Source organism: Schistocerca cancellata, chromosome 2, assembly GCF_023864275.1.
Source record: "Schistocerca cancellata isolate TAMUIC-IGC-003103 chromosome 2, iqSchCanc2.1, whole genome shotgun sequence".
In the NCBI taxonomy this organism is placed as follows: domain Eukaryota; kingdom Metazoa; phylum Arthropoda; class Insecta; order Orthoptera; family Acrididae; genus Schistocerca; species Schistocerca cancellata.
The window spans coordinates 692,399,643-692,421,707 of record NC_064627.1 but is presented as its reverse complement, the minus strand read 5'-3'; the positions used below and the strand labels follow the sequence as shown (position 1 = coordinate 692,421,707).

At 41.0% G+C, this 22,065-nt stretch overlaps 1 protein-coding gene across 2 annotated transcripts in view; it reads right to left on the bottom strand.

The window, feature by feature from the left end:
• LOC126162454 (cytokine receptor-like factor 3) overlaps positions 1-22,065 on the bottom strand; it is a 124,329-nt gene that overhangs the window by 60,763 nt on the left and 41,501 nt on the right. For both annotated transcript variants that reach the window (XM_049918976.1, XM_049918977.1), the window contains exon 4: positions 13,997-14,249. In XM_049918976.1, the coding sequence (XP_049774933.1) occupies positions 13,997-14,249 (253 nt within the window). The remainder of the gene's footprint in view (positions 1-13,996; positions 14,250-22,065) is intronic.

Genomic DNA, 22,065 nt, shown 5'->3' with positions numbered 1-22,065 from the left:
TAGCAGCTCACGCAATCACCCCTCCCAGGGCCAGGCCTTGCAAAGGGACACCCTCCTCTAGCATTACTTTTCCTCAACAGAAGTAGTCGATATCAAAAATAATTACAACTTTTTAAACAGGTTAATATTATCTCCGCTGCTTTTCTAAAAGAATTTCATATGTTTTTGTACACAATGTGGTATAGTTCATGCTATAATCATAAAAAGAAATTACTTTATTTTCGTTGTTACAATCGATATGTACTAGTTCCATAAGTACTGTTGAAACTACTTTTCTTTTAGAAATTACAAAATATCTGGCACTCTTAAAATTCCTATTATTAACTGCGCAATCTGACGATATTTATTAAGTTTACTTCTGGATTCATTTATAAAATAATGATACAAATTTGTGGAGATTCATTTGTCAAGAAAATCTGTAAACTCTTCGGAATATTTTTAGTACCGCGGAATGGATTAGTAGTGGGCATGCATCAGATGTAATAGGACGTGTTTTGACTTTTGGCAATAACAATGGAATTTTCGGTTTTGTTGAAGTAGGAATTGTAAAGATGGTGTGGCCTAGAAAAATGTGAAAGAATAAAAATTACAGAAACTGAAATTACTTCTCAGGCAATACTCCAACATTATTTATATAAATAGTAACCATGAGAACTTGTAATATAACATTTTCAGCTTCAAGAATCAGCCCCTAGACACGAAGAACTGGAGCTAACTATGAGAAAAGAAGATAAGTAAAAAGTTTATTGTAAATCTTACTACTCTGGAAGTTTATTGAAAAAGTTAATTATGAAATCAGTGACAATCAACAAATGATGTGAGGGAGGGGTAGATTAAAGCCTGTACCAGGGGATATGTGTGAACCTTACCTGTTGACCCAGGGCTGAGAATTACGTGTTACCCTATCACCTGTTATGCGTCAGATGCATGGGCCGGCCTTCAGGAGCGCATAGGGAGGAAGAGGAAAAAAGAGAAGCCTCAAACACCGAAGAAGATAAAAGAGGATCCTCAAATGCCGAAGCAGAGGAACGAGAGGAGAAGGGAAACAAACAAAGGGAAAGGGAGCCAAAAGCAAAGGTGGGACTGTTTGTACATCAGCGACAGAATGCAGAACATCCCCAAGAATTCCATAGACATGTTCCCCAAGGGAGGAGAAAAAGAATAGCTAGAGGTAGACATGCAGCACAGAAGGGAAAAATGCTGCAAAGGCTGGGGCCTCATGGTAGCCAAGCACGAACCCGCCAAAGAGTGGTGAGCCCCCTGGGGGGTTCTAAGAGTTTGAAGACATTCGCCATAAATTAAAGCAATATTGACTTTTTTCTATTGTGTACATTGTGTAAGTCTAAACAGCTTAATTAGCGAGTTGTCTGATGGCTACAATAGCAGAATGTAGGCTTATGATCCTCAAATGTGCGAGTAAACTCACAAACCATACCTGAGTCGTGTTTGTTTAGCTGTTCTACTGTCGGTGGGACAGTGATTTGTGGCACTGTTACCCTGTTACTATTTGATGAAATTCCATCACACACACTATTTTGTTTGAGTCTGCTGTCACAATTTTACAGCTATAAATGTCAAAAATAATTTGGCTATGTCAGAAAAATCACCACATAGTCTGCTAAAGCTTAACAAAAACCGAATACTAATATGTTTACTCATTCTGGATATATTCTGGATGGCCAGTCTTGGCTGCCACATTCTGCATGTAAATAGCACAAAATAAAGGGAAGATAAAACATAATTCAACAAATGAGGAACTCATAACTTTGTTCAATAATAACAATACATTAAATTCTGGAATGAATTTTCAGTCTGCAGTTGGGTGTGCACTGATTTGAAACTTCCTGACAGGTTAAAACTGGGTGTCAGACTGTGATTCAAACTTGGGATTACTGCGCGTTGCAGTCAAGTGTAAGCGAGCACTTGCCTGCAAATTGAGGACATCGGTTATTGGCAAAGTAGAGTTAAAGAGGTGGGTTCTGAGTCATGCTTGGATAACTCGGTTGAGCACTTGCCTGCAAAAGGCAATGTCTGAGGTCTGAGTCCTGATTCAGCACATAATTTTAATCTGTCAACAAGTTTCAGAGCGAAAATTTCTTCTGTAAACACTCTCCCATGCTGTGACTACGCCATGTTCCCTCAATACCCTTTCTTCCCAAACTCCTTGTTATTTAGTTCTGCTGGCCATTTACAGTTTTTATTTAAATGACTGATTATCTTTATTCAAGAGTTCCCCTAAGGATAGGAGATGTTAAGGAGAAACACCTTTAAGCTACATCTGAAAACACTTCTGCTATTAGTCAGACATTTTATTTATATGGGTAGATGGTCAAACAGTTTTATATATGCATATTTCACACCATTTTGTGCCAAATTTGATTTATTAAAGGATAATACAGATCCTTATTTTTCTTCTAGTGTTGAGCTTCTGAATATCTCCGTTATTCCTGAAGTTACACGAATTGTTGATAGTAAATTCTATAAGTGAATAAAGGGACTATGAGGCTGTAGTTAGTATTTACGGCTGCTTAGTGAAAGCTCTGCAAGATGTATGTCTGTGAATGCCACACGCAAATCTAATTTCTTTTCTGTAATGAATATTTTTTGCCTAAGCAAGGTCTAACCACAGAACATTATCCAGTAAGACACCCATAAACGAAAATATGGTAACTCACTGACTTCTATATTCCCAAATTTTCCAATTATTCTTGTGGCAAAAGTAGCTGCACCTAAACATTTTACAATGTCTACTATGTAGTTTTTCCAGTTCATCAATATGCACACCACAGAACTTACAATTTTTTACCCTGTTTGCCACTACATTTTGGTATATTAGGTTAATATGAGGTGGGATTGTTTTGACAGAATAAAGCTGAATGAACTGTGTTTTTTTGAAGTTTAAAGCTACCCTATTTGCACAAAACCATTCGGTAACTTCCACAAAACATCATTTACTACTTTGTCTGTTGATGCTTTTTCACTCAGCTTTATAGCAATGCTTGTATCATCTGCAAACTGGACTAATTCTGCCTCTTGATTCAAATAAAATGGCAGATCACTGACATACAGGAACACCTATAGTGGCTTAATGATCAAACCCTGAGAGACTGCTACTGCAGTTCCTCACCATGCAGATGATGTAGTGTTTCCCTTTGCATTATTCAAACTGTATGTTCTGTTTCTCAAATAACAACTAAACCAGACATTTGCTGAAATAGGAATTTCATAAAAAATTAACTTCTCTAACAGAATATTGTGACTAACACAGTCTAATGGTGTTAGTAAATCACAAAAGATCCCAACTGGTTATATTTTATCATTTAAAGATTTTATTAGTGCTCAGTAGATATATAAATAGTATGGTCCATTTGAAATCCAAACTGTGACTGACTAATTATTCCATTACTACACAGTTTGGTGACACCCCTGAAGTACTCTACCTTCTCAAAATTTTTAGAAAATGATGTAAGGAGTAACACTGGGCAGCAGTTATTGACATCTGTTGGTCACCCGTTTTAGAGAGGCATCTAAAATGGCATATTTCATTATTTCTGGGGAAACACATTGAGTTAATGAAGCATTACAAAAAAAATGACTAAGAATATCACATATTCTAGGGCCACGACTTTTTAGTGTCTTGTAGATGTTATCCACCGCATATGAACTTTTACTTTTTACAATCATGATCACCTTCCTTAATTCAGATGGTGATGTGAGATTAATTTTTTATTCACTAAATGTTCTCTGTAGTGCTTCTTCAGTGTACTGTTTCACTTTTGTTTTTGCTAACATGAATTATCTTTTACAATGTTCCCATTCTCAAGCAGAAATAATGTCGTCTTCCAAGGCTTCTTTCCCTGTCTCTCTTTTTAACAATATTACATATTGGTTTTATTTTGCTATCTAATCTGTCAATTTCAGACAAAAGTTTACCATTTTCAAGTTTTGTTGTTGTTGTTGATGATGATGATGATGATCTTAATACATTATGCTACTGTTTGTAATAAAGCACTTCAGAGTCATTACTTTTTCTGGCTACTTTGTACATATTCTTTTTTCATTCTGATAACTGCAGTTATCCAAAGTTTCTCTAACGACTTGCCATTATTACACTTAATTATCTTCTTAGAAAACTGCTTTCACAAATGGACAGGAACTCATTAAGAAATATGCTGAATTTAGAGATCGCATTAGCCTCACCCCAGTCAACATGTTCTAATTCTTTAACAACTTGGTCATTAAACAGCATCACTGTTTTCTTACAGGTTTCTGAACTGTACATGAAGCAAGTTATATAATATGACTAATTGTGCATCATGACCTGACAATCCATTTATTACCAGATTGGCATGTTTTTCTGTAAATTCTGGTTGTTGAATGAACATATTATTTATAAGGATACTACTATCTTGAGAGATTCCGGTAGAGTAATTTGTGACTGATACTAAACTATAAAAGCACCTCCAGATCAATTTTCCTATCGATTCTTTCAATAAAATTACTTTAAAACCACCACAGATTAATAATCCCTTTCTTCTGTTTCACAGAGAGCCCAGTAAAATTCATCAGAATTTTTCATGAAAATTTCCCAATTACTTGGTGGTGACCTGCAAAAAGTTACAACTGCAAATATATTTCACAATAGTAACTTAGAAGCACATGCTTCTATAGCTTGATCTACAGGAAATTTACCATTTCTACATTTTTGTATTAATATTCCCTTTTATGAATGTGACAACTGCTCCTTTATCCATACTGGATCCACATGAAAATGCAACCAACCTAACATCCCAATGAACCAAACTGATCTCAATTTTCACTCTATTACTGTAGGATGAACTGATAGCCTGTGTCAATTTTATTTCCTTTAGTGCTGTATATCTGAATTGTGAATCCGACTTAATGCTGGTGTCTCACTTGACCCCAACAACCAACAGGTTTTGCTTCTGTGTGCTTTATGTTTTATGCTAGTAGCTCTGATAACTTGTACTTATCTCTCCTATTCAGGTATAAGCCATGAGAAGTATATCCCCATCTTCCTATAGCAACTAATGGAACAGAACCAATACGATATTTTGCATTAATCAGAAGAACACTTTCAGCTCCATATTTACTTGGTTTACAGCAGAGATAACCCAGAGCTGATTACGGCACCACACAACCTGCTCAAAACTACATTTGTGTGTTCAGTAGTTACTCTCATTTTCCCAGGTCACACATAATACTATATTTTTCATTTTTAGCCAGGCTGCTTCTAGCTCTCCCTACTATTAACACCTGATCTTCTTTGTTAAAATCCTTGCACATTTGCACTAGGTTTTCTGTTACCAGGCTACGGCTAGCACTTGGTTTCACAAAACTTGTGACTTGATACTCAGTACCTAATTTCTGTTGGATCAGCTGGCTTACACCCCTCCCCCTTCCTAATAGCAGAACTCTTGCTTTCCTGTCTCAATTTTCAACTGACTTATCTCTACGTTTCTTAGGACTGTTCTGTTGCACCATACATTTCTCTACATCAGTATGAGGCTCTCCCCCTCTTTAATTCTAGTAGCAAGCTAAATCTATTGCTTAGTTGAATTTTGATTTGCTAACAAAATTAATCTGCGTTCACCCAGTTCTTGCCACCTTTTTCCAGCAACGTTTCACTTTTTTCCATTACAGCTGCCACAAATCTTCACCTCCTATTCACCAATTTTATGATCCTTCTGGTGTAACCTACAATCCCATGAAAAGCCCCACTGATCACCCCATTCTCTTTTCCACTGCAATTGCCCTAATGAAACCACAACCTACAATTTTCGGAAAACACTCCCTGTTGAACTACTCTGTGCCACCATCCACACATATCTTATCACAGATGGCTGATTGGTTTCAACACTAGATACAGTGAAACAAATTAAAAAGAAATTTATGTTATTCTGTCCATTTGATTCTCAAACATAAGACCAGACCTAGATTTATGACTGTAGGCACAATAAGAAAGCCACACTTTTTACACCATTTTTACCTTACTTCACATGACAATAATACTTTTGCTAATGTAATTACACTCCTATTCTATTTATAACAACACAAAACATTCAGATCTCTTATTTTTGTATTTATTTATGACAGCAGAATTCACAACGAACGTGCACACACAGTGTTTCCACATGTTTCACAAGATATGTGAGCAGGTGAACTTCAGTGATGTTTAGAAGATAGAAACTGAGGTAATGGCGAAAGTCGAACTGTGAGGGTGGGTGATGTGCCATGTTTGGATAGCTCTGTCAGTAGAACACTTGCCAATGAAAGGCAAGAGTCCTGTGTTAAAACTCTAGTCCAGCAAACAGTTTTAAGGAAGTTTCAATAATCTAGCTTGTTTCTTAAGATAATCTAAACTGGGATTATTCTTTATTCTCCAGTCAGTGATCACAAAAAATATTTATAAATCAACAATTCTGATCATCTTTAGATCTATACTCATATATATTAATGTACCTGTTACATGCTTCTACATTAATAATCTTGAGTATAGATCTGAATATGATACCATGTGTCTCGCAATCACAGTCTGGAGAATGGAGGATACTGAGTATCTTCTGGATCACATTTTTCCCTTCTGCACTTCATTAGAGCAGGGCTTCCTGATCTTTTCAGCAGGCGGACCCTTTCTTCAGTCGAAAATCCATGGCGGATCCCTAGTCAGTTAACAGCACAGTAACTTCAAATTTCAGAGTGAAACCCATGGGAATTGAAAGCTTCTTAATGCAGGTGCCATGTTCCCAATGACCCCCCCCCCCCCCCCCCCCCGATGTATCAATAGTCTTTGGTTTAGAGATGAATGAAAACAATTTGAAATTAACGATCCAATTTGAATTCCCACTGTATACAGACACTTACTAGTGGATTTACTCTCTTTGTTCAACACACTATAGCCTGATTAAAATTACTTGGTAATTGAAATTTCACACGATGGAGCTTTCTTCCTCCAAGAGCAATCAACATCACGTCCAAACTGTTCATTGTTGACAAGCTGCCGCTTATGGTCTGTTCACTTTGACTGTTTGGCTACTGTTATGTAAGGAGCATGCATATTTCGTAACAGTCGTGTGTGGGTTTTTTTTTGTGAAATCCAAAGAAAACTGTTCAAATGTCTGTAAAGTCTTCCTTTGGTTGTCCTCCCTCCTCATTCACTTCAACTGGAAACTTCCCTTGTTGTGAAGGCGATGGAGAAACTGCAGCCTTCTTCAATGATCCTGACTTCAGGCACCGATCCGTGTTAGAAGTAATAAACTGGTCAAAAATCGACTTATGAAACAGGTAGTGCACTGACAAGTCAAGTTTAACATTTAATGAAGCCCGAGGCCGCATATGTGCCAGCGAGAGATGTGATTGGTCGACGAAGCTCGCTCCGCGCATGCGTAAAAGGTTTCAGCGCATCTAGCGCCGTGAGCCAGCGCACAAACAACCCCCGTACTGTTGCTAAACAGTCGATCAGAGAAGCCGCATTCTCCGGCACTAAACTGTGTATACGTTCTCACTTAGGAACCGAAAAGGCTGCTTAGCGATACGACCTGAAGTACACATGTTCTTCACACGAAAAAAAATAGTGATGAATTTGATTTTCACATTTTTATTCAATAATTTTACTCATTATTTTTACATGATTTGGTGAAAGGTGGCCGCGGACCCCCTAGAAAGAGTCGGCGGTCCCCTAAGGGGTCCGCAGACCACAGATTGGGAAGCCCTGCACTAGACTATGATTGGTTTATGTCATTCTCTTTTTAAATAAACAGCTTAGTTACATTAACCGACACATAAAGTCATCAAAGCAGATTTTTCAAATGTGCCCTGATAGATAATAAGAAATGTGGTCATTTGTACCAACATAACTGCCATGATACTAGAGAGATTTACTGAAACTAATACTAGTTGGTGACCAATATATGTCTTAAAATAGTGCACCATTATTCACCTTCTCTAAAAATGCTATTTCAGATTTAGAGAATGCACCAGTTTCTCTCAAGATTCTTTACCAAGAGAAATTTCCATTGCTACCTCACTTTACAGATAAGATACATGGCATAACAAATAATTCAATTGATAACAATATGAGAGAAGGAAAGTTGCTACTCACCATATAGCGGAGATGCTGTCACGATAGGCACAATAAAAAGATTCACACAATCATAGCTTTTGGCCATTAAGGCCTTTGTCAGCAGTAGACACAAATACACACACCCACACACGCGCACACACACACAACCACACACACACACACACACACACACACACACACACACACACACACACACACACACACACACAAAACTTGCACACACGTCTGCAGTCTCAGAGAGCTGAAACTACACTGCGAGCAGCAGCACCAGTGCATGGTGGGAGTGGCAACTGGGTGGAGGTAAGGAGGAGGTTGGGGCAGGGAGGGGAAGGGATAGCTGGTGGGAGTGGTGCACAGTGGAGTGTTGCAGTTTAGATGGAGGGCAGGAGAGAAGTGCGGAGGGGGTAAGTAGCAGAAAGAAGAGAAATAAAAATAAAAAGAAATTAAAAGGCTGGGTGTGGTGCTGAAATGATGGCTGTGTAGTGCTGGAGTGGGAACAGGGAGGGGGCTGGATGGGTGAGGACAATGACTAACAAAGGTTGAGGCCGGGAGGGTTACGGGAACACAGGATGTATTGCAGGGAAAGTTACCACGTGCGCAATTCAGAAAAGCTGGTGTTGGTGGGAAGGATCTATATGGCACACCCTGTGAAGCAGTCATTGAGATGAGGGGTATCATGTTTGGCTGCGTGTTCAGCTACAGGGTGGTCCACTTGTTTTTAGCTTGTACATCACATGACTTGTTTCACAGGTACCCCTGCCTTTGATCAGATAGGTGATGTTAGTGAGCGGACTGGAGTAGGTGATGGTAGGAGGATGTCTGGGACAGGTCTTGCATCTAGGTCTATTACAGGGGTAGGAGCCATGAGGTAAGGGATTGGGAGCAGGGGTTGCGTAAGGCTGGATGAGTATATTGTGTAGGTTTGGAGGACGGCGGAATACCACAGTAGGGGGGGTGGGAAGGATAGTGGGTAGGACATTTCTCATTTCAGGGCATGACGAGAGATAATCGAAATCCTGGTGGACAATGTAATTCAGTTGCTGCAGTCCCGGATGGTACTGAGTTACAAGGGGAATGCTCCTCTGTGGCTGGACTGTGGGACTTTGGGAGGTGACGGGTGACTGGAAAGAAGGTTGTTGGTTTGGAATCCACAGGGCGTCTGGTAAAGGGAAAGGAACTGTGGAGAGTTGGTCGAGGGAAATGGTTGGTATCTTTTATATAGGAGGATAGGTTCTGGGTAATAGGTTGAAGGTGTTGCTCTACAAGAGCAGAGATTCTCTCAGTGGGGGCACAGTAACTGGCCACAATGAGGCATCCTGGGTGGTTGGGTTTAAGGACTTTAGGAATCATGTAGAAGGTGGGGGTGCGGGGAGTGGTAGGGGTAAGTAGAGAGGTGGACTCTGGGGAGAGGTTCTGGGATGGACCTAAGGATTTGAGTAGTGACTGGAGATCCTGCTGGATTGGGATCGCTATGGCATGGTTTGTAGGTGGAAGCATCTGACAGCTGACTGAGCCCTTCTGCCTCGTAAACTTTGCGGCTCAAAACTACAATGGTGGAGCCTTTGTCTGCAGGTAGGATTATAAGATAAGGATACGTTTTTAGATAGAACCCGGTAGGAGACGAGATACTGGCAGAAGTAAAGCTGTGAGTACCGGGCGTGAGTCGTGCTTCGGTAGCTCAGATGGTAGAGCACTTGCCCGCGAAAGGCAAAGGTCCCGAGTTCGAGTTTCGGTCGGGCACACAGTTTTAATCTGCCAGGAAGTTTCATATCAGTGCACATTCCGCTGCAGAGTGAAAATCTCATTCTGGAAACATACCCCAGGCTGTGGCTAAGCCATGTCTCCGCAGTATCCTTTCTTTCAGGAGTGCCAGTGCTGCAAGGTTTGCAGGAGAGCTTCTGTAAAGTTTGGAAGGTAGGAGACGAGATGCTGGCAGAAGTAAAGCTGTGAGTATCGGGTGTGAGTCATGCTTCGGTAGCTCAGATGGTAGAGCACTCGCCCGCGAAAGGCAAAAGTCCCAAGTTCGAGTCTCGGTCGGGCACACAATTTTAATCTGCCAGGAAGTTTCATATCAGCGCACACTCCGCTGCAGAGTGAAAATCTCATTCTGGAAGGACTGATATTTCTGCGGGACTGAGGTTTCTGGAGGAAAGGTTCATGACTGTGTTGCGGGTCTGTTTAGGTGGAAGACATGTTATCTCCTGGACTTTTCCAGTGCCACACGATCTTACATCTCTAACTATGAACCCCCATGCCTACACTTTCTCCGTTCTACCCCTGTTCGCACCCACTAAATCCACCTCATCCAGTCACATCTGTGCCACCCCCCTTCTCTATGCTTATCTGCCCTCAAACCTGTTACCCACAGAAATGTACATATATTTATTAATGATTAGTTTTAGTGAGTTTTTCCTTCCACTATTGTCATCTTCCTCAGTTTTCATCTCTTTTTTTTTTTCCCCCAGTGCATACATTTCGTACTTTTCACACATATTTGGGTGTATTTTTGCGTAATTTTTCGGACGTAATTCTACTTTCTTACGTATTTTTTCGCATTTTTGCACCACCATGAATCCTTGGTCCTTCCATCTGCATCAATACAGAGAAGTTTCTTTATCCCTAGCCAGATCCCAGTCCCACATACTGTTCCTGCATTGTTGATTGGGTCATGAAATCTCCCCTAATGGCCTTACCAACAAATTACCCATCTCTGGTTGCCAACCCTACTTCCACAACAACCTCCACCTGTTCAGATTCCGCCAATCCTTAGCCCTCACCTACATAGTCCTACAAAACCATATCAACCAAGCCCAATCCTCCTTGCAGTACCTTCTCTCCATCTGCAAAATTCTCCTGCAAAGTAATCCCAAATTCCTGGAACCCATTACACACACTGAAACTCTTGCCCTGCAGGAACTAGAGCAACATGCAAAGCGTCACCTCAAAAAGCTCTCCATCCTGCTCACTTCCTACTCCCGCCTCGGAGTACCACACCCTTTCTACAACAACCTCCCAACCTCCCCCATGCCCCCTAATAGCTGACAAACCCTGTCTTGCAGACCTACTACACTTACCCCACCCTCCAAAACTCCCTCCCACCACCACACAGAACTCAAAACCTAAACAGACCCGCAACACAGCCATGAACCCTTCCTCCAGAAGCCTCAGTCCCACAGAAATATCAGACCTTTCCAAAGGCTTCACCTTTTGCCCCACTCCCAAATTCAACCATAAAGGACTAGTTAAAGATCTTCTCTTCTTCTCCCAGTCCCTACAGTGGAAACACTTTTTCGCCACCAACCCGACCAATCAGACTCAACCAAAGACCAATATTGAACCTTGCCTAACTCAGTTCACTCCTCCAGCCACCTGTGATCCACCCCCACTGCCTCCAAACCACCCCCTGTTAACTTTCCAGAACTTCTTATCCGCAAACCTTGCCTCAGCATCATTCCCCAAATTGCTCAACATGCACACTAGCCTTACATCCACAGAAAGAACCACAGTCCACCATCCAAAAACTGATCCCGATCTTATAATCCTACCTACAGACAAAGGCTCCACCATTGTAGTTTTGAGCCGCAAAGGTTACGATGCAGAAGGACTCTGTCAGCTGTCAGATGCTTCCACCTACAAACCATGCCATAACGATCCCAATCCAGCAGGATCTCCAGTCACTACTCAAATCCTTAGGTCCATCCCAGAACCTCTCCCCAGAGTCCACCTCTCTACTTACCCCTAACACTCCCCGCACTCCCACCTTCTACATGATTCCTTAAACCCAACCACCCAGGACGCCCCATTGTGGCCGGTTACTGTGCCCCCACTGAGAGAATTTCTGCTCTTGTAGAGCAACACCTTCAACCTATTACCCAGAACCTATCCTCCTATATAAAGATACCAACCATTTCCCTCGACCGGCTCTCCACAGTTCCTTTCCCTTTACCACACGTTGCCCTGCTCGTCGCTATTGATGCCACCTCCCTGTACACTAACATTCCTAATGCCCATGGCCTTACTGCTATCAAACACTACCTTTCCAGACGCCCTATGGATTTCAAACCAACAACCTCCTTCCTAGTCTCCATGACCAACTATATCCTCACCCACAATTACTTCTCCTTTGAAGGCATTACCTACAAACAAATCTGCAGTACGGCTATGGGCACCCACATGGCACCATCCTACGCTAACCTATTCATGGGCCATCAAGAGGAATCCTTCCTAAAAAAGCAGAATCCTAAGCCCCTCACCTGGTTCAGATTCACTGAAGACATCTTTGCTATCTGGGTTGAAGGTAAGGACACCTTCTTCACATTCCTCCAGAACTTCAACAACTTCTCCCCCATTTGATTCACCTGGTCCTACTCAACCCAACAAGCTACCTTCCTAGATGTTGACCTCCACCTCAGAGATGGCTACATCATTACCTCCGTCCTTATCAAACCTACTAACCACCAGCAATACCTCCACTATGACAGCTGCCACCCGTTTCATACCAAGAAGTCCCTTGCATACAGCATAGCCACCCGCGGTCGTCACATGTGCAGTGACAAGCAGTCCCTCTCTAACTATACTGAGGGTCTCAGTGAAGGCCTCACTGACCGTAATTATCCTCCCATCCTTGTACAAAAACAAATCTCCCGTGCCTTATCTTTCCAGTCTCCCACCACCTCCCAAAGTCCACAGTGCGGCCTCAGAGGAGCATTCCCCCCGTAACTCAGTACCATCCGCGGCTGGAGCAGCTGAATTACATTGTCCGCCAGGATTTTGATTACCTCTTGTCGTGCCCTGAAATGAGAAATGTCCTACTCACTATCCACTATCGTGTCCACCCCTCCTACCGTGGTATTCCGCCGTCCACCGAACCTACACAATATACTCGTCCATTCTTACGCAACCCCTGCTCCCAATCCCTTACCTCATGGCTCCTACCACTGTAATAGACCTAGATGCAAGACCTGTCCCATACATCATCCTACCACCACCTACTCCAGTCTGGTCACTAATGTCAGCTATCTGATCAAAGGCAGGGCTACCTGTGAAACCAGTCATGTGATTTACAAGATAAAAACAAGTGGACCACCCTGTAGCTGAACACGCTACCAAACATGATACCCTTCATCTCAATGACTGCTTCACAGCCTGTGCCATATGGATCTTTCCCACCAACACTGGCTTTTCTGAATTGCGCAGGTGGGAACTTTCCCTGCAATACAATACATCCTACATTCCCGTAACCCTCCTGGCCTCAACCTTTGTTAGTCATTGTCCTCGGCCATCCAGCCCCCTCCCTGCTCCCACTCCAGCTCTACACAGCCGTCATTTCATCGCCACACCCAGTCTTTTAATTTCTTTTTATTTCTCTTCTTTCTGCTACTTACCCCCTCCCTCCTCTGTACCTTCTCTCCTGCCCTGTGTCTAAACTGCAACACTTCACTGTCCGCCACTCCCACCAAATATCCCTCCCCATCCCTGCCCCAGCCTCCTCCTTACCCCCACCCAGTCGCCACTCGCATCATCATGCACTGGTGCTGCTGCTCACAGTGTAGTTTAAGCTCTCTGAAACTGCAGACGTGTGTGCAAGTTGCTCCTGTGTGAGTGTGTATGTGTGTCTACTGCTGACAAAGGCATTAATGGCTGAAAGTTATGATTGTGTGAATCTTTTTAAACTGCCTATTGTGACTCGGCATCTCCACTATATGGTGAATAGAACTTTCCTTCTCTCGTATTGTTACATCCCATCCTGGATTTTCCATAATTTAATTCAATTGATAAATTTCATCTTCTAATTCCATTATTTATGAGTCAATAATGCTGTGCAGAATTACTATCATAAAAAGTACATTTATGGTTCATGTTTCTTTGCATCTTTTCACACAGTCAACTTACAAAATGGTGGTAGTGAGGTGGCAGCAACATGTAACACAGACCAAGCACTCCACGGTGCAAGTTCACTGTCTTCGCGGCAACATACTCTCAAGGTGACTGGTTCCTTTGGACGTAAATTGCGTATAAGGTACTGACATTCTGGTCCCACATACTCGTCATGGAAGTTGGCCTCTAACTCACGACGGCCACGTACATCTCCGTAAGCTCGTTGTAAGCGAAAAGAGCCAATTTCTGCAGGTTTCTCTGTCTCTACCTGTTACAAACAGCATGAAGATGCTCAGCTAAAATTGCCACAAAGTAAATAGAAGTATATATTTATTGTTGGAAAAGTGTTTCTTGGGGCGGAATGGGATGGTGTGAGAGGAGTGCACTGGCAGGAGCAGAATGGGAAGGGAAACCGACATTCCTCAACGTAAGTATGAACGTTGTACGACAGACATTTCTTTCTATGATGGAGAGCATTGAGTCTTTAGAATGTATGCTTCAGAAACTGTGTTCAGCAATGACAATATTTTTGTAAAAGAAATTTTGCCCATTTTAAAAAGAAAAACCAGAAATCCTTTTTCCAGAAAACTTGCTAAGCTGTCAGCTGCATTTAATGTCAAAATGTAATCATGTTTATTAATGGAGCCAAACATAAAAACAAACAGAATAAAATTATGAAAATCTAAATAGAATACTACGAGTATGATGATAGCTGCTATAGATAGATATTGCATATCATTAGAGATACAGGAAAATACAGGAAAGGAATATAATTTCCTCACATTTCTTGTCGCATCGATTTGAAGTGAGTCCTCAACTTCTCAGAAGATATATACTCTTATTCCATCTTCTGGCTTAGTGCTCTTTTATCACAGTGTTTCATTTTATAGTCATCAGCAGCACTTAATATTTCAGTTCCTATAATGGTTGCTTCACAACAATTTATCACTGCTCCAGTCCTGTGTTTATGTGGCTGTCAGTTTGTATCTACCATCCTCTGTTGTCCAGCAAAATTGTTGTGAACTACTATTGTAAGAATTGAAATATCAGTTACTGCCAGTGGCTGTATAATGAGTCTGTCTGTGATATACGAACACTTGGCAAAAGTTGGAAACAGGGTAGATGCCTCTCAAAAAACTGTGGATGCACTGTGAATTGATACACAAAGAAACCCGAGAAGATTTATTGTATTAACACACTGTGAAAACCTCCATCTGGAAAAGGACAAGGAGTTACAACAGACTTACAACAAACTAAAAGTTAATTAAGAATCAATGAAAAATCTCTGTTGGAATATAGTTCAATGTTTCTAATGAGGTACTGGATCACTACTCACCATGCAGAAGTGGTGCTGAGCAACAGACAGATGTGATCAAAGGATGAAAAATTGTTTAACTTTTGAAATGTGTTAGTAGTTTTTTGTCCTTTTTACATGGCTGTCTATTGCTATGCATCTCTTTTATTATACACAATAAAAATAATGGTGACTTCAATGCCACTGCAACTTTTTATGCACCCAACAGCATTTTATTTTTCTGTTTCCGTCCTGAAATTTTGTTCTTGTAACACTAAAGGTGGAAACAGATACTACATATCTTGACCATTAGGCAATGGTCACCATGGACTGAATTATTTCACTGCAAGTATTTGATACAAATAAAGTAAACAATATTTTCAGTTGATTCCAAAATCGGTGAACTGGTACAGCCTATGTTGATGTAGGATTCATGGATTTCTTCTAGCTGCAGTATTTTACTTTGCTAAGAGCTGTTTCAAGCACAATTACATTTATTCAGCAGCTCTGTCTTTCGTAAGAATTTACTGAAGACAAGTCTTGGAGAAAAGATTAGAAATCATTAGAATAGCATGCCTACTTCTTTGGTCAGAACAAATAATGATGGAAATTTGCTGTGCAAGTAGGCCCTTATCAGAACCATTCACATGTAAAACATGCAACATATGATATTACTGAGTGAGGAATGATACTTCAATTATACCCTTGTGTGAATGCCCCATCCTGAGTGCTCTCCAAACTCTGCATTAACATATTTCACAGATTGTTTCATCAATACCAATCAAAGAATGACATGATCCTCACACTAGTGTCACGACTACTTCCAGTGATGTGCCGGATGTCATCCTCAATTGAATAATTGAGGTTGTTCACCAAACTATTGCCTGCATCCCATACTATTAATACATTATGTTTACGAAGAGCCTCAATAGCATGTGGTGTATCTTAGTCCAGCACTCGGCTTGAAAATACTATTTACCTGGTGACCATTGCCCAGAGAGTCTTCTCCTCCCTCGACTACTGCCTAGTATAGTGCACATAAAATGCCATGGCCTCTAGGTGCACACTGACTGGGGATGCGTGGGGAGATCGGCAGTGGTGGGGGGCTGTAGGGGAAATGCCATTCTAAACTGAAGCCTACACTCACGTTCTTTGTAAATATTAAGTAGGGCCCCTCCACAACCACACTGGCATGGTGACCATTCAAAAATATCTACTGTCCCCTCTGCTTTCATTAGTATCTAAAAAGAATGCCACCGAAAATGCAGTGATTTATTTTCATCTTACTTGTTAACCACTTGTAACTTTCGGAGGAGTATCACGAGTGGCAATTTTTGAGTAAAACCTACACATATCTCTAGCTGTAATGTCAAAATTTGCTTCTTTTGATAAGACACAGCCGAGTTTACACTGTCTCACCTCAATAACATGTTGTGCACACACAACTGTGAGAGATTTCTGAAACAGTGGTTTATTAAGTGGGGAACTGAGGTATAGTAAAGTCAGTAGCTTATGAAAAAGCACATTCTCAGTACAAATTAAACGTGTAAGTCTTACTTATGTTGTTCCAAAACCCATAACCTTTCTCATTTCGCTAGCTGTCGATGGCCCTTAAAAATTACTTCTTTCAACAAAAAAATCTGTAGTTATTGGAATGACATGGTAGATAATGAACTTTTACATAATAACAATATTGTTAAATACTCTCCTCTTTCCAGAATGAGATTTTCACTCTGCAGCGGAGTGTGCACTGATATGAAACTTCCTGGCAGATTAAAAGTGTGTGCTGGACTGAGACTCAAACTCGGGACCTTTGCCTTTCGCGGGCAAGTGTTCTACCATCTGAGCTACCCAAGCACGACTCACAACCCATCCTCACAGCTTCAGTTCTGCCAGTACCTCGTCTCCTACCTTCCAAACTTCACAGAAGCTCTTCTGCAAACCTTGCAGAACTAGCACTCCTGGAAGAAAGGATATTGCGGTGACATGGCTTACCACAGCCTGGGGAATGTTTCCAGAATAGATTTTCACTCTGCAGTGGAGTGTGCACTGATATGAAACTTCCTGGAAGATTAAAACTGTGTGCCGGACTGAGACTCGAACTCTGGACCTTTGCCTCTCGGTCCCGAGTTTGAGTCTAAGTCTGGCGCACAGTTTTAACCTGCCAGAAAGTTTCATATCAGCACACAATCCATTGCAAAGTGTGTATCTCTTTCTGGAAACATCCTCCAGGCTGTGGCTAAGCCATGTCTCTGCAATATCCTTTCTTCCAGGAGTGCGAGTTCTGCAAGGTTTGCAGAAGAGTTTCTGTGAAGTTTGGAAGATAAGAGATGAGCTATTTGTAGGATTGAAGCTATGATGACAAAGATGCCGAGTTCAAATCTTGGTATGGTACACAGCTTTAATCTGCCAGGAAGTTTCACTCTTCTCTTTGCCTGCTACCATTTGCCAAAATCTCATTTTGTTATTTGAAACCATTTATGAAATATGAGGAATATTGTGGATATTCCAAAAATTTTGGGCATGCAGCCACATAAATTCAACTTCTTCTTCTAATGTTTCGGCTGAATACCGTCCAGCCATTTTCAGAGTGAGCCGCGGTGACTAACACTCCAGCACTTGCTTTGTCCTTTTAAACCCGAGGACCAAAGATACACAAGGTGCTAGAGAGGTTGATAGGCGGCAAAGAGGTGTAACATATGCATGGAAATTAAATCTATGGCTGCACAGTCGATCCACACGGTGATATCGATGTATCACATAGAGCTGCACCGTCGCGACGTCTTTGTGTTTTAATTACAGAAATTGCCGGATTCCATGATTTGTCCAAGCTGGAGCCGCTATCTCTATAAATTAAATTCATCACCAACTGAATTTCAATTGCTTCCTTCACTACTGAGTCCCAGAAAGATGAAGTTGAGGCTAAAATTTTGACATTATTGTACACCATAGAGCACCCAGTGTCAATACAGTACTCCATCACCACAAATTTATTAGGTTGTAAGAGACGGGTTTACTTACGGTGCTCTGGGCATCTCTCCTGGACTGTAGGTGTTGTCTGTCCGATGTATGAATGGCTGAACTCACAGGGGATCTTATAAACCCCAGGCTTATGAAGCACCAAATCATCCTTAACGGAACCCAGGAGTGCTGCTGCAGTCTTTGGTGGAGGGCAAAAAATCACTTTCACTTTGTGTTTACTCAGGATCCGTTCTATTTTTGATGAAAGGCTTCCCACATATGGCATGAAAGCCACAGATTTAAAACTTTCCGTGTCTTCTTCTGCTTTTCTTGTGCTCACTGTTGATTTCATTTGTAGTGCCTTACGTATCTGCTGTGGCCGTTGGCTTCAAAAATTCTTCTCAAGTGTAGAAGCATGTCCTCCCGACTGCTCTCACCAGCAGTGACATGTGCTCTGTGTACCAGAGTTCTGAGTGCACTCATCGTCTGTGAAGGACGGTGGCAGCTATTTGCACATTAATAAAAATCCGTATGGGTTAGTTTTCGATATACTGCATGTCACAAAGTGCCATCATCTTTACGCCATACCAACACATCCAAAAATGGAAGGCATCCATCTTTTTCGATTTCCATTGTGAACTGAATTTGTCTGTGGATAGAATTCAGATGATTTAAAAATTCTTTTAGTTTGTCTTCAGCACGGAGCCACATTACAAATGTGTCATCTACATACCTCCAAAACACTGTGGGTTTCAAGCTAGCAGATTTCAGTGCTTTCTCCTCGAAGTCCTCCATAAAAAAGGTGGCCACCAAGGGCGACAAAGGACTAACCATGGCAACACTGTCAGTCCATTCATAAAATTCGTTATTCAATAAAAAAATACATCAAGGTCAAAACATGTTCAAATAAAGCTAAAATCTTTTTATCAAAAGTGTTTCCAATGAGACACAATGATTCCGAAAGAGGAACCTTTGTGAACGACGACACTACATCGAAAATCACTAACATATCAGAATTGTTCAGTTTGAATGATTTGAGTTTGCCAATTAAATCCACAGAGTTATGTATGTCATGAGCGCATTTTCCCACCAGAGGCCTCAATAACGACGCTAAGTGGTTGGCATAATCATAGGTTGGAGAGCCAATGTTACTCACTATAGGACGTAGAGGAACATCATTCTTGCAGATCTTTGGAAGTCCATAAAGCCTTGGACGAATGGCACCACTTGATTTCAATCTTTGCACAACTTCTGGTGGAAGGGGGGAGGCATTCAGAAGCGAAGCAGTCTTCCTTACCACCTGGTTGGTGGGGTCCCTACTGATCTTCCAGTATGTGCTGTCACTCAGTAAAATGTTCATTTTTTCACGATAGTCGTCACAAGACATTATAACAGTAGCATTACCTTTATCAGCTGGAAGAACCATTGTCTCAGAATCCTGGCGAAGCTTACATGGTGCAGCCTTCTCTGCCACAGATATGTTACTCCTTTGTGGGCGAGCCTTCATAACTGCTCAACAAGTTTTGCGTCTTTACTTCTTCCGCTGATTCCACAGAAAGAGGGCAAACAGCTTCTTCAACGGCACTGATGAAAGCCGGTATTGGTAAAACCTTTGGTGTGGGTGCAAAGTTCAGTCCTTTACTTAAAACCACTATCGTAGCATCGTTCAAATTTTATCCGTCAGATTAATAACTGAGCGTCGAATAACAGTTTCTTGCTGCGAAGACGCCTCAAGCCGGCTAAACTTTTTCATCTAACTCACAAACCAAGTCTGACTTGGTCCACATTATACCATCAATCCAGTTCCATGAATTGTAAGGTAACTCCACAGATATCTTTAGATGCAGGCGATAAAGTTGTTCTGAAACCAGGTCAAATTTTCGGCCGGTGAAACAGATCCTCTTCTTAACAATAGCAGCACCAGCTTTCCTTAAAATCTTATTCATGGCAGACAACTTTACAAAATGTACTAACCTGGCAAACCTTGAAACTATTCCATGGTCAGGGCATCTTAATAAAAAGCTTAAGGAGCTCAGTAACCTCACTGTCAAGTGCCTCACTCTGAAGATGGCTGGACAGTATTCAGCCAAAATATTAGAAGAAGAAGCTGAATTTATGTGACTGCACATCCAAAATTTTATGGAACAATCTGTGTGCTGCAAAAATATGAAGATGCACATCAATATTATTTCACTCTGGCTTTATTGCTGGAATGGCACAATTGCAAATGAGTGTGCTACATCAGATCGATTTCCTCGACAATGGTGACAGATAGATGCCTCTATCTAAGTCTAATGAAAAATTCAATATGTTTCATGCACAACAACATATTATGTAATATGCACCAAATGCAAAATTATAGCTACCTCCATTTTTCTTTGCACACTTTTCTGAATTTCGCACAGTGTTGTACTTTCATGTAAATATCACAATAATTGCCTGACATATAAAGCTATAAGTAAAGCAAACATGATTTTTTTTACCAAATAGTTTCTGTAAAATTGGTTGAGAAAGACTGCTGGGTGCACGCCTCGATTCTGTCATCACTGACCACTGGAAAGGCAGAAAACACTCCCCGTACAAACAAACGAATGAACTCGCCCAGCGATTTGAACAAAAACTGGTCACTGTGCATAGGCCACTGCATCCTGTGCAAGCTGTAATATGATTTTCTTGGTCTTCTTTGACCCTAATCTTTATAACCTTGGTTTATGCTATATGCCCTGTGCTGCCAGTCAGTTTCTGAACTTACTTGTATGTCTGAATGCATTTTTCCAAGAGCCTTCAAAGCAATGGTAATCCAGTCTTCTGATATACGCCTAATATTGCTTATGCTTGTGCTCAAAGTTTCAGTTTATGATTTTTCAAATGATTCCTATTCAAACTTTGGAGAAATTTGCATCTAAAAGCTGATGTTTCAGGAAGTTTGTAATTTATTTTTCTGCCTCACATAAAGGTGGCTGCCGTTTTTAGTCAGCAATGTAGTAATTTCTACAACTTGCTATCATTTTGGGTACTTGCAGCTGCCTGTTTACATACATAATTGCTGCAGTCTACAACACATTTAGCTTCCTGTGGTGTCGTCCCCCTTTTCTCTCTTTCTTCGAAGGTACACATACACAATAATGTATCTTCATGAGAAATGAGAAGTTAACAACAATTGATGGGATCAGATTTTGCATTATTAATATTGTAGCATTAACAAAAGAGACAAGGAGCTTTTCATTAATGAACATTATTACAAATGTGTAGTGGGACACACAGAGATAAATGTTTCATGATGGAGCAATTATGTATACAATCAAGCAGAAGGTATCAAAAAACCATGAAATACTGTAGAAGGTGTATCCTGTAATACTAAAAAAATCATTAGACGATGCTGTGAGCCTCTTAATATAAATGGGGTCGCTATAAATGACACATGAATCACAATATGGCAGCTATGGTTTGAGATACACATTACATCATCCATACTGTTCAATGTGCATAACTACACAAATTCGGCAGTCAACAGCTGTGGCACTGTTACTTAGGTAAACCCATCCACCACTGGAACGTCATACCATATCAGATGGGAACAACTGGTTTTTAATTGTCTTGAGGCCAACAAGCGCACAAAAAATTTTGCTGGCCCTAAAACCATATGAAAAGCAAAATGACATCAGTTATTAATTGTCCTGCAGCCAAAAACCATATAAAAATCAAAATGACATCACTTTCTGATCGTCATGACATTGGTGAAAGACATATTCAATGTACTATCCTCCGTTTTCTGCCCCAAGTTGAAATCCAGAAACAGAGCATTCCACTAGATATTACTGCATCTTCA